At 46.2% G+C, this 11664-nt stretch overlaps 1 protein-coding gene across 2 annotated transcripts; it reads left to right on the forward strand.

Moving 5' to 3' along the window:
* Positions 1-2926: 2926 nt before the first annotated feature.
* PIMREG (PICALM interacting mitotic regulator) lies at positions 2927-9546 on the forward strand. Of its 2 annotated transcripts, none has more exons than XM_033172370.1 (4): positions 2927-3253; positions 3725-4047; positions 5339-5434; positions 9235-9546. In XM_033172370.1, the coding sequence occupies exons 1-4, from the start codon at positions 2969-2971 to the stop codon at positions 9386-9388; spliced, it is 858 nt and encodes a 285-aa protein (XP_033028261.1). In that variant the 5' UTR covers positions 2927-2968; the 3' UTR covers positions 9389-9546. The 2 variants fall into 2 exon arrangements, with proteins under 2 accessions (XP_033028261.1, XP_033028262.1); XM_033172371.1 differs by lacking the exon at positions 9235-9546 and adding an exon at positions 7497-7534.
* The last annotated feature ends 2118 nt before the right edge of the window (positions 9547-11664 follow it).

Here is an 11664-nt window from a genome sequence, read left to right on the forward strand (position 1 = left end):
AGAAGCGTTTCCTGACAGATAAACGCACAAGCCCTCTTCACATTCCTAAAATGTCTTGCAGCTCACTGTTTTCAAGCCATTGGGTCGACGGGGAATCTGAGTCTGCTTCACAGCTGCAGTTCCAAACATATTCAGAAATGATTAAGTTTTTTTGGGGGAGGAGGAACTTGACAAGGGTGTATAAAATTATACATGATGCATAAAATTCTGGGCCATCCAAGGAAGCTGAAGATTCAGATCTGACGCAGGTAAGTTGCCCTTTTCACCCAGGTACATGTGCAGAATTTGCTCCCATGAGATGAAGTGTTGGTCACCACATTGAATGACTTTGGAAGATAAGAAGGGCCTGTTGGATCAGTCCAAGTTCTTACAGCGGCCAAATAGATGCCTGTAGGAAACCAACAAGCAGAATCTGAACACGAGCAGCAACTGGGATTCAGAAGCATCATTGTGCCCAAAGCATGGCCAGTGCGGCTAACAGCCTTATGTCCTCCACAATTTCGCCCAATCCTTTTTAAAAAGCTATCTAGGTTGGTGGCCACTGTCTCTGGCTCCAGTGGTAGGGAGTTCCTCTGTTCATGCGCTTCCTATGTTTCTCAATCTCTTTGAAGGAAAAAGAGATATAATCAGGGAATATTTTAAAATGAGGGATGCTGGTGGGGCCCATGTCTGGCTGGAGGTCACACCCTCAGATTCTTAATAAATAAATAAATAAATAAATAAATAAATAAATAAATAAATAAATAAATAAATAAATAAATAAATAAATAAATAAATAATAAATATTCCTTCCAGTAGCACCTTAGAGACCAACTAAGTTTGTTCTTGGTATTGTGCATGCACACGAAAGCTCATACCAAGAACAAACTTAGTTGGTCTCTAAGGTGCTACTGGAAGGAATTTTTTATTTTATTTTATTTTGTTTCGGCTACGGCAGACCAACACAGCTACCTACCTCAGATTCTAGAAACCCCCGGGGTCGAGAGGGAAAAGCACTTTGTGCATGCTCAGAGACCCTTACTGCCAAACATGCACAGCAGAAGGTTTGAGAGGAGCTAAGCCCTGCTGGTTTTTACCTCCAATTTTGTGCAGCGTTACCTGAGGCTGCATGTTTACTCAGGAGTAAATTCCACCGGGGTTGCAATAGCAAGGCTGATTCAGTGCTTATATATGTGTATAGCCCCAATTTGCAAGCTCCCAAATTCCCAGGAAGCCACTGGCCCCCCCGCTTGGAAAGCATGCGGGGACGACAGGAGCACTTTACACGTGCTCAGAGGCGGTGCTGCGTTCAGTTGCGACTCTTATCTCAAGGACTCTCCAGGGTGTATTTCAAACTAGGGCACATTTACGTGGTATGGCCACGAAGCTCGTGGTCTCCGAACATGTGCAGAGCGCCACGCCTTTGCTGCTTAAAAATCAGCCTTAGCAGCGATGAAATCAACAGACCTCACTGGTCAGGGTAATGCGTTTCAGAACAGAGACGCGGCCAGGAAGCTGGGGCGCCTCTGAGCATGCACAGAAAGCCTCCCTTTGGGCTCCTGGCTCAAAACTCTGGTCCCGCCCCATTTGCTAAGGAGGTTGCCGAGCCAGCCAATCTGAAGAGGGCGAGGAAGGGGCGGCGCCCGATTTGAAATCTTTTCAAGGACCCGCAAAAAGAGGACCAGATCTCTCAGCTGCAAGCGGAAGAGGTGAGTTTTTTTTTGGGGGGGGGGTTTCTCTGGGGTCCGGCTGAAATTATTATTTGCCAGATGCATGCATGCAAATACCGGGGCATCATCTAGCGGCTCCCCCTTTGCACCCCCAGCAGGATGCGACGCGCCTTTCTTTGCAACGCGGAATAAATCGAGTCTTACATTCCTGCAGGGGCGTGGGCGAGCAAAAGTATACAAACGAATAAAATACAAAACGATCAGGAACAGGCTCGAGTACACAAAACAAAACGTAGACTGGGCGTCTCCCCGCATACTCTTAAGCGTTGCAAGGAAAGCAAGATATTTGGAAAGAGTTTTGCGCGGCCTGAGTAAAAATGGATAGCGCATTTATCCATTAATTCTTGCGTGCTGCTTCTGTATTGAGTATTTCTAGTTTTCAAGCCAGCCACCAGTGATGCTTGGAAATGCTATCCAGCTACATAGAGTTTTGGACACAAGAAGATCCTGCTGGATCAGGCCAATGGCCTCCACAGTCCAGCATCCTGTTCTCACAGTGGCCAACCAGATGCCTCTGCTGGGAAGCCCACAAGCAGGATTTGAACACAAGGGCCCTCTTCCTTCCTGTGACAGGAACTGGGATTCAGAAGTATTGCTGCCTCTGACCATGGAGGCAGAGCACAGCCACCCTGGCTAGTAGCCATCAATAGCCCTCTCCTCCTCCATGAATTTGTCCAATCCTTTTAAAAAGCCATCTGGGTCAGTGGCCCTCACTGCCTCCTGTGGGAGGGAGTTCCACAGTTTACCTATCTGTCCAACGTTCATCTTCATTGAACAGCCATGAGTTCTACTGTTATGAGAGAGGGAGAAGAAAAAAACACTTCTCCATCCACTCTCTCCATGCCATGCTTTATTTTAAAAGCATTTATTACGTTGCCTCTCAACTCGGCTTTTCTCTAAACTAAAAATCTCGAACGCTGCAACTTTTCCTCAAAAGGGAATCACTCCATCAATCCCTTGATCAATCTGGTTGCCCTTTTCTGCACCTTTCCCATCTCTACAATAGATTTAAAGCTAGATCAATTCTCCTATATTCTGCTTACCATTCCCCTGCCCTAGTAAACACAAAATTAAATCTCCTGATGGGAATTTGGCCGACCCTTTTTGAATAATCCTGGTGGTTAGCAACTGACACTAAATGCCTGCCTTTGTTCTCCCCTCCCCTCCCTGTAACCCTGTTGTTATCTTATGGACTAGAAACCTGAGTGGGCTTATTTAAAATATTTTACTTTGGGGAGCCCAGCACAAAGAAAGGGAAGATGGCATCTGTGTTCCAGAGTGTGGTGGGGTCTGCCGTCGGCTGGCGAAATCACGAGATCCTGCCTGATCTAGAGGAGAGTCCGCTTCCGGACAGGTTCAGGAAGAAGTCTTCCCGCAACATGACGGCCATGCGCATGTCTCTGCGGAAGCGGATGCCTTTAAAAGAAGTGGAGGTGAACTTTGACGAGAATCCGACCTGGGAGAGCCTGGAGGCCAAGGAGAAGAGACAGAACTTGCGGACGCTTACGAGGACAGCTAAGAACGCCTTTGGGACCGTGTCGCAGGTATGGGTGGCTGCAGGTATTCAAAGGAAGTTTAGATCCAGCTGTTGTAATGCTAATTCAGCTTCCCAGAAGCGGTTTACCAAAAAAAGATAAAACAATGACATCATCACTAAGCAATACTGGTGATTTTTACTGGTGTAAGACTTTTGAAACGTTAAAATAACAATAGACTAAAAACGGATCAAAACTCACATCGACCTTTTTAAGCCTCGTCTAAACAAAAAATGATTTCAGCAGGTGCTGAAAAAAGTACTGGGATATCAACAGGCAGTGAGTTCCAAATTGCCATGTTAGAATATCAAGTTCTTACAAATGTTTATGTGGCTTCTGTAAATGGGCCACTTCTGCAGATTGAAGCAGTCTAGCGGGCAAGGAAATCTTGTTGCAGTTCAACATACATGTTTTCTACCCCTGAATCCCAGAAGCCTAAATCCCAGACACTGCCTTAAATACTTTTTTCCCCCATTTCAGAAAATCCAGAAAAGCTGTCAAGGCCCCACACAGTCACTAGTCTCCTCCTGGAACAAAACTTTTGTCGGTGGCGGCAGCAGCAGCAGGGGCTCTGCCAAAACCCAAAGCAGGCCGCCCCGGACCCCTCGCCGCAAGAGCAACAGGCTTGCCACTGTCTCGACCCCGACATCTGACACCAGGATAGTGTCTCCATCCGGCAAGAGATCCCCCTTTCAACCTGGCTCCTGCCGGCTTAAAAAAGAGCTCCTCCCTCTCCGAAGATCCATGAGGGCTGCAGCCTTGAGAAGCCCATACGGTTCTCCTACATCTGCCCGACAAAGGAGGCAAGTGGAAGAGAATAGTTTGCCAGCAAGGGCTTAGGAGGAAGGAATTGAGGGTTGGATCCTTTCTCATTTTCAGGATCAAAAGGTGTTTCCAGTAAGGCTGATGTTTTGATCGATCAGCTCTGTGGCTGGGCATGAAAAAGTTCCTGGTTACAGATCCTGGCCACTGCATATGTGAGATCTATGTCAGCCTTTCCAGCAAAGAGGGGTATACCTTTTTCTGTTCAAGGGCTACTTTTCTCTTTGGAGAAACCTTCCGGGGGCCACATAGTAATTGTGGGCAGGACCAGAGGTAATTCCAAGGACTGTGATGTTTCCTGAGGTCAAGGAGCAGGGTTTTTCCCCCCATCTATGTCTGGATACAGGTGGACGCCATCTTGATTCATGATGGTGGACTGATCCTTTCAAAACTGCAGTGACTTTATGGTGTCTTTTGACTCCTGAGCAACGAGGCTGCTTGTATTGAATAGGAATAATAGATTAAGAACGTAAGAGCCTTCTGGATCAGGCCAATGGCCCATCTAGTCCAGGGAGGAAGTTCCATGGTATGCATTAACTGGTTTAATGCTGAATTTTAAATTGTTGTAACCCACTCTGACACCTGCTGATGAAAGGCAGGGGATAAATTTAATTAACAAGGATGACAAAAACAACAATAATAGACAGAGCAAAAGATGTTACTCTTAACTTTGCAGAGTACGCTACATTCCTGCCACGGAGAACTCTGAGACTTCTGTACATACACAGCTTCTCTCTTCCTCTCTCTCTCTCTCTCTCTCTCTCTCTCTCTTCACCCATTCAAAGGAATATCCGTTATGTTCTGCAGGGACTACTCCTGCTGATGGTCATTGCCTGAATTCCCCCATAGTGCTAATCCTAGGGGTTTAACCTGGTTTAGGAGAAGTCAGTTTGAAGTGCTCTATAGATAAATCTATGGTATATATTTTGGAAAGTTGCTTTCCTGCCCGCTGTGCCTCTGCACACCTCTGATGATATCATCAATGCTTCTTGAGATCAAAGAGCAGGGCTTTCATTTGTATTTTGGATACAATTGGGCGCCCATCCTAATTCAAGATGGTAGACTGGAACCTTTCAAAATTACACTGACTTTATGGTTTCTTGGAATTCCCAGGCAATGAGGCTGCTATAATAATGGACCAGGCTAGGACAAGTCCCCAGTCTCTCCTTCAAGAACGTATCTGCTTGCTCCTGTGCCGAACTGCAGGCTTAGGAAACAGCAGTCCGCCTGTGCCCCGATTCGTGACCCTCCTCCGTTCTCTCTCCATTGCAGACAATTTGATTGCAACCTGGAGCTGGTCTCCACCGGCATTCGCCAGTTGAAGCGTCTCTCTCGGGCCTTCAACGACATCATTGTCCAAGAAGAGAGGTGAGCCCATTGTGTGGGGTGGGGCTTCTTCCTCCCATTGGCCAGGCTGTTTGCCTGCTATTTAGGGTGGGGCTGTAGTTGCCTTAACCCTGCCCTGGGGGGTGGGGGCAGTGCTGTCAAGTATCCTGTTTTCCCCGGGATTCTCCCTTATTTCAAGTAGTTTCCCGCTGCTCTCCCTTATTTTTATTTCCCTTAAATTTCCCGTTTTTAATGGAAGCAGCTCCTCCCCTGCTGGCCAGGGACTGGGTGGGAAGACCTCGCCTACTTGGAGAGAAAAGCCTCAGCCCTCAAAGCAAGTGGGAGCCATTTCCCGTGCTTACAGGGGGGTTTATTCCTCCCCCTGCATCAGCCCCTATCCAGTGCCACCGAGCCCCTCAGCCGGCCAATAGGGTTAGCTGGCAGGCGGAGCCTGGCTACCTTTGAGTAGCTGCTGCTTCCTGTCCTGTTTTGATGGGATCAGACAAGAAGACGATGGGGCTCCATCGCGCGGAGCACATGGCTGCCCTCCTCTTTGCTCCGCTCCGAGCCCGAGCCCGCTTGGAGTTTACATTGCTGCTCCGCCCACTTTTGCTTCTGGCTCCGCCCACCACTGACATGTGACTGTCCCCGGGATAGCTGAGACTGCTGATCCCTTATTTTCAAATCTGAAACTTGACAGCTATGGGAGGGGGTGGAGTGCATTTCTTGAAGGGTGCGTCATGACCTGTGTTCAGATCCTCCTGGTCCAATGTGCTTTTGCAGATGGAGGCTATTTATTTATTCAGTGGGAAATTACCCCTTAGTTTTTTGTTTTTTTTTAAAAAAAGTCTCTTAAGTGGTTTACATAATTATATGCAACAGTCATAAAAGAACCCCACATGAATGAAATCAGGCTTTAAAGATAGCAGACAATAACATTTTCAATACGTTTTTATGGGCATCCAAAGCAGTAGGTTGTATTCTACTTGGAATAAACCCGTTGAAATGAACAGGACTCAGCTAGTCCTGCACTCTGTATCCTTTCCAACTCTACAATTCTATGATGCTAGGCATGTCAGTTAATTTCAATGATTCTACTCTGAATAGGACTGATACAGCCGACTGCAACAAAGATGCCTGCCTAATGATACCAGACATTTAAAGCAGTATTGCCATGGCTTCCCCCAAAGAATCCTGGGAACTATAGTTTGTTGAGGGTGCTGGGTGGCCTCTAATCCCCTCCCAGAGTGCTACAATTCCCAGAGTTCCCTGGGAAGAGAGATTTACCACTTTGGAATTGTTCTGGGAGAGGAATAGAGGCTTCTCAACACCCTCAACAAACTACAGTTCCCAGGCTTCTTTCAGGGAATCTACGGCTGTTCCCTGAGAAGAGGGATTTACTGTTAAACCACTCTGGCAATTGTAGCTCTGGGGGAGGAACAGAGGTTTCCTGACAGCACCCTCAGCAACAGGGTTGGGGGTTCTTCCAGCCCCTTCAAAATGCATCGTAAGACACCTAAGGATATAAGGAAAGGTCAGTAGGAGCTGGTTAAAAAATATGGCCCTGCTGCTTTTACAAGCACACTCCACTCTATAATTATTTAGCATTTATATTTTTCCATGTATGAACATATGGAGGGCACCCCATGTTGATTACCCTGCATTAAGGTCTTTGGTTATCAAATGCTGCTCAATCCCCTTTTTAAACTTCTTTTTTTCCATTTAGAGTTGTTGTTGTTGCTTTTTAAGCTGGATGGCACACCTACCAGGGATGTTGTTGCCATAGATATTTCCTTCCTGCACTTGGCAGGGAGCTGGAGGATTGGGTGACCTTTCTGGTCCTGTCCAAGCCCACAACTCTATGGTTTTGTTCGTTGCCAATCCAGGGGAATGGACAGAAGGTTGTGGCAGTGGGGATGGTTGGCAGGTGGTGGAGCTCAGGAGCTTGGCTCTTAACTTTCTGTCCCGAGATATTCTAGAGGGCAGCCCATTGCTGACCAAGGCTCTAGCGGCATCAAAATGGAACCACCTATAAGCCAGTTGAAAATCTTATACTTTTTCAGCTTGTAAACCCTTTGTTCCTAATATTCTCTCCATCTACTAGCGATATGAGAGATTCTCTCATTTCTAACTGAAGAGAGAAAAAAACAAACGCCCAGGTAAAAATGTGTTCTTTTTGTTTTGCTTGGAATATTCTCTAACACACCCGTTTCCTGCATGAAGAACACCAGCTTTTTAAAGATATATGTGCATGCTGAATTAAAGCCCTCCTTGGATACTTTACCCCCTGGTTTTCTATGACAGCTACCCCCCTGAATAATACCAGCCTCCCTTAAAGTGTGCTAAAATTGAATCTTTTATGTGTTTGCAGATGATTTGGGTGGGTACATGGGCATCAAGCAGCTTAGCCAGGGAAGGCCAGTGCATTTCTTCTGGGTTACATCTACAGAAGTCTAATGTCCAGTTCATGGGAAGTCATGGTACCACTCTATTCTGCCTTAGTCAGACCCCCACCTGGAGTCCTGGGTCCAGCTCTGGGCACCCCAGTTTAAGAAGGATATTTGAAAGCTAGAAGGTGTGCAGAGGAGGGCACCCAAGACAATTAAGGGCTTGGAAACCATGCCTTATGAGGAACAGTTGAGGGAGTTGGGGATGTTTAGCCTGGTGAAGAGGACACTGAGAGGTCGTATCAGGGGTCAGCAACCTTTTTCAGCAGGGGGCCGGTCCACCGTCCCTCAGACCATGTGGTGGGCCAGACTATATTTTTTGGGGGGGGGGGGAATGAACGAATTCCTATGCCCCACAAATAACCCAGGGATGCATTTTAAATAAAAGCACACATTCTACTCATGTAAAAACACCAGGCAGGCCCCACAAATATCCCAGAGATGCATTTAAAATAAAAGGACACATTCTACTCATGTCAAAACATGCTGATTCCCGGACTGTCCGTGGGCCGGATTGAGAAGGTGATTGGGCTGCATCCGGCCCACGGGCCTTAGGTTGCCTACCCCTGGGTCATATGATAACTACCTTCAAATATCTGAAGGGCTTTCCCATGGAGGATGGAGCGGCTTATTTTCTGCTGCTCCGGAGGGTAGGGCTCAATCCAATGGCATCACGTTACAAGAAAGGATATACCTACTGAAAGTCAGGAAGAGCTTTCTGACAGCAAGAGCTGTTCGGCAGGTTGTGGACTCTCCTTCCTAGGAGGTTTTTAAGCAAAGGTTGGATGGGCATCTGCCATGGGCGATTTAGCTGAGATTCCTGCATTGCAGAGGGTTGGGCTAGATGGTGCTTGGGGGTCCCTTTCGACTTCTGCGATTCTATGAAATGACGAAGGAGAAGAAGGTTCTGATGGTAGGAGCTGTTCGACAGTGGAACAGACTCCCTGGGAAGGTGATGGACTCTCCTCCCTTGGAGGTTTTTAAACAGAGGTTGGATGGTCATCTGCCATGGAAGAGACTCCTGCAAAGCAGGGGGTGGAACTACATTGCCCTTGGCGTCCCTTCCAAATCTAGGATTCTGTGAAATGTGGCAGTGCATCACCAACCATGGCCTGCCCTTAGTCAGTCCGCACTGGCTTGCCTTCCACCTTTACAACCAACCATCCCAGGGGGTGCTGGCCCTGGCTGTCAGCTCCCACCCACACCAAGCATTTAATGTGCTACAATGCTCCTTTAATGTTTGATGTTTTAATTTACTGGAAGCTTCCCAGTCAGATGGGCGGCATATGTTCCTTGGGATGTGTCTGCCCTGTCTTCACCAGTCTAACTTGGAAGTCCTTTCTGTCTCCAACTCCACGTGAGATGTTCTTAACACACTTTTCTCCTTCTCTGCAGAGATCAAGCCATTGTCAACTACTACCAGGTGATGGCGCAGAACTTGCGGGCTGCCCAGGTGCGGTCCCGGAACCTCTCCCAGTCTTCGCTCAGGAAGCGGGTGGCCAAGCTGCGCTGGGAGCTCAGCAGCTGGGCTGAGAATAACTTTAAATAGTATTAATCTTCAAGAATATGAAGAGGGTGTGTGTGTGTGTGTCGGTGTGTTTATCTTACTTTTTTAAAATAGTGTTTTTTGTATTCTACTCAATAAGTTTGTGTTTAAAAAAATGCACACTAATTTTTGTAACGTCTCAGTGAAACTACATGGATTTTTCTTCAACTTCGGTGCTAAAACTGATCCTATTTATGGCATTAAGTCAAGCTTAACCAACCTGAATTTTATCTCTCTCTTATTTGAAGGCAGAGGTGTAAGTGTATCAATGAATAAAAGGAAATAAAGCTGGAAAGCAGGGATGAAGGATGTTGTGGTTTCTTACAGATATTGCTGAACTGCAACTCCCAGCAGCCTGCACTGCCAGTGATGAGGAATGATGGGAGTTGGAGTCCAGTAACATCAGGAGGGCACCAGGTTGGCAAAGGCTCATCTAAGCCCTACTTTAGCTTTTTATATTACGGTAGGAAAACTTTACCATCTCATTTTTAATTGTTCCCTGTTTGGAGCTATGTGTGTCATTCAGCACTCTATTAAAAGCACCAGCCAAAGTTAGCTGGGAGTGTCTGGGTTGTCCAACTTGAAGGAGGCCCAAAGAAGAAGCGTAAAATGTGACGGTGAATGCAGCTTCCTGGTAACTTTGAGCTTTCATTTAAAAGAGAAGCACCAAGCTTCTAGTCCTTATGCATAAGAGGAGTTGGCTGAAAAGGTTTTGACAACACACAACAAAATCTTGGGCCTTTGAAAACTTATTTGGCATCCTTCTAGTTTGAGGGAGGGGGGCTTCATTCCACCCACCTGCTGTCATTCCTATTTAAAAGCTAATAAATTGCAAAAAAAACAAACAACCCAGACTATTTGCATAATTTACTTGCGGAGCAGGAAGTTGGGTCCCTTTTTTTTTTTTTTGCTTAGCAGAGATGTCACATAATGCCAGACCTATCAACTGCTACATATTGCTGCTATCTGCTCCCACTTGCTCCCCTCCTAATTTAGGGAATGCTGAGAATTAATCTAACTTTTGGTGACTCCTCTGCAACTTTCCCAGTCATTCCTGGTTGCTGACTCAGGGCACAAAATGATGCAACCAGAACTGTCCACAGTCCTCTGGATGGGCAAATTGCAAAGAAGGCAGTCAATTCCAGAAACAATGCTTAACTTCCTTATTGTGTGGTTGATTTTTGTAGATAATAATTAATGAGTGTAGATTATTTCTGGAAATCACAATCACACGGGCTTTCAGAGGGATATTTCCAGCCCTGGTCTTCCTCCCAATGCAAATTAACACCCTCAAGGGAGCAACGTTTTGCCAGGGCCTCACCAAGAGCCCATCTCTCTTCAATCTTGAAAACCCCCCATCCTTCTAGTGATTGCTTTAATCTTTTTTAAAAAAAGAATTGTTTATATACCACCTTTTTATCCATGGGGGTGGCAGACAGAGTTTGACACCCCCCCCTTTGAAATACTGTTTATATTTTCATGCTACAGAGGATAAATTTTGAGAAAGCAATTGTTACAACAATTAACAACAACAAGTAAACAACAAGTAACTTGTCCTGATAAAATTTTACAGACTTATCACACCATGTTTGCCTCTCTTTCGTTTAACCCCAACCCTGTGAAGTAGATTAGGCTGAGAGGTAGTGGCTGACCCAAAGTCACTCAGTGAGAGCTTCTTGACTGAGTGAGGGATTTGAACCCTGGTCTCTCCCAGTTTCTAGTCCAACAATCTAACCGTTCTATCACACATGTGCATTTTGAACGCAAACTCACACTGGGCTCTGCATCTTGATTTGGGACTCAGTTAACCTCTGGAGACCAACTGCAGCTGGTAAAATCAGTTCTGGGAACCAGATGCACAGTGTCAGCAGGTTGTCCTAAGCAGGCTCCAGATTTTAAACTGAATGTCCCATTTCCTGATTTCATTTTCTAACTTGTTCCTGATCAGAGCAAGCCATTATCTTTCCCTGCTGTACGGTTGAGTACTGGAAAAGAAGCAAAGTTTCTTTTTGCTGAAGAAAAACCTGAGCTGTTTAAACACCTAGTGGCCCCTGGCAACTCACTGAGGCTTCTCAGGGTTGGATAACCTCAGATGCCACAGGGAAAAGTTGCCCTTTAAAGAAACTGGTTGGGATCCAACATTCAAAACAAAGCTTTTTTCTTTAAAGTCTGTCTCCTTTTCATCTTCCGTGGGTCCTCCTTTGTCTAGAAGGATTTTAGCTTAAGCAATAGTTGAGCTGTTGGTGAGTGAGGGTGGTGACACAGTGGTCAAAGTGCTG

This window comes from Lacerta agilis, chromosome 15 (assembly GCF_009819535.1).
Source record: "Lacerta agilis isolate rLacAgi1 chromosome 15, rLacAgi1.pri, whole genome shotgun sequence".
Lineage (NCBI taxonomy): Eukaryota > Metazoa > Chordata > Lepidosauria > Squamata > Lacertidae > Lacerta > Lacerta agilis.